We start from the raw sequence: 1402 nt of genomic DNA, 5'->3' as shown, positions 1-1402 counted from the left end.
CCGGGTGCCGCTGTTCCCTTCGGGAGGATATTCCCCCTGTCTGAACCGGAACTCAAGGTTTTGAAGGACTATATTGAAAGTAGTGTACGCAAGGGCTTCATTAGGCCTTCAACGTCACCTGCGGGTGCTGGTATTTTTTTTGTGGGTAAGAAGGACGGTGGAGTTAGACCATGTGTGGATTACCGTGCACTAAATAAAATCACCATTAAAAACAAATACCCGCTTCCTCTCATACCTGAGCTGATGGATAGGCTACGTGGGGCGTGTATCTACAGCAAGATCGACCTGTTAGGGGCTTACAATTTAGTACGTATAAGGAGGGGGGATGAATGGAAAACGGCCTTTCGTTCCCGCTATGGTCATTACGAATACAGGGTCATGCCATTCTGCCTTTGTAACGCGCCCGCCACGTTCCAGCATTTCCTCCATGACATATATTTCGGGATTTATTGGACACCTGCGTAATAATATACCTAGACGACATCCTTGTGTACTCCTCGTCATTGATGGAACACCGGAAACACGTGCGACAGGTCTTGAACCGTCTACAGGAGAACCAACTGTACGCAAAGATTGAAAAATGCACCTTTGAAACAACAAGGATAGAATACCTTGGCTTCATCATAACCCCAGGTCACATTGAAATGGACCCCAAAAAAGTAGAAGCCATATTACAGTGGCCCACGCCAACATCGGTCAAAGCCGTACAGAGGTTTGTGGGTTTCGCCAACTATTACAGGCGGTTCATCAACAGTTTCTCCCGAATCATCCGTCCTATCACACAGTTGACCACCAAACAGAACCGTTTCCAGTGGACACCACAAGCCCAACATGCCTTTGAACTCTTGAAACAAAAGTTCACAACTGCACCCATACTCGTTTTGCCTGATCCAGAAAAACCTTATTTCTTGGAGGTAGACGCTTCTGAAACCGCAGTAGGCGCGGTGTTGTCACAAAGACACGGAGAGAAGGACTCCTTGCATCCTGTCTCCTTTTATTCCAACCCTGCCTAACGCAATTATAGCGTAGGTGATCGCGAGCTACTGGCCATCAAGATGGCTTTGGAAGAATGGTGCCACCTGTTGGAGGGCGCTCAACATCCTGTCACAGTGTTCACGGATCACAGGAACCTCGAATACCTCCAGACAGCACGCAGACTCTGTCCTAGACAGGCTCGTTGGGCACTGTTTTTCACTAGATTTCCCCTACACATAACATACAGACCAGGCGCTCGTAATGGAAAAGCGGACGCTTTATCCCGGTTATACGATGAACAAGAAAAGACCACAGAGGCCGAGAACACCATCCTCCCTGCTGGCGTCTTTCTTGCTTTCCGGACGTCTCTACTCCAGAAACTCCGAACCCACAGCACCCCTCAACCATCTCCGGTGTGTGACGTTCC

The 1402-nt window shown here is 48.8% G+C and overlaps 1 protein-coding gene across 1 annotated transcript; it reads left to right on the top strand.

The window, feature by feature from the left end:
* The first annotated feature begins 506 nt into the window (after nt 1-506).
* LOC128491323 (uncharacterized) lies at nt 507-1013 on the top strand. Its single transcript, XM_053463640.1, has one exon. The coding sequence runs from the start codon at nt 507-509 to the stop codon at nt 1011-1013; it is 507 nt and encodes a 168-aa protein (XP_053319615.1).
* The last annotated feature ends 389 nt before the right edge of the window (nt 1014-1402 follow it).

Source organism: Spea bombifrons, chromosome 4 (genome assembly GCF_027358695.1).
Source record: "Spea bombifrons isolate aSpeBom1 chromosome 4, aSpeBom1.2.pri, whole genome shotgun sequence".
NCBI lineage: Eukaryota > Metazoa > Chordata > Amphibia > Anura > Pelobatidae > Spea > Spea bombifrons.
This window is presented reverse-complemented; position numbering and strand designations above follow the sequence as displayed.

Excerpts from the sequence above, each read along its gene's own strand:
- LOC128491323 (XM_053463640.1), top strand. The coding sequence starts at position 507 with ATGGAACACCGGAAACACGTGCGACAGGTCTTGAACCGTCTACAGGAG.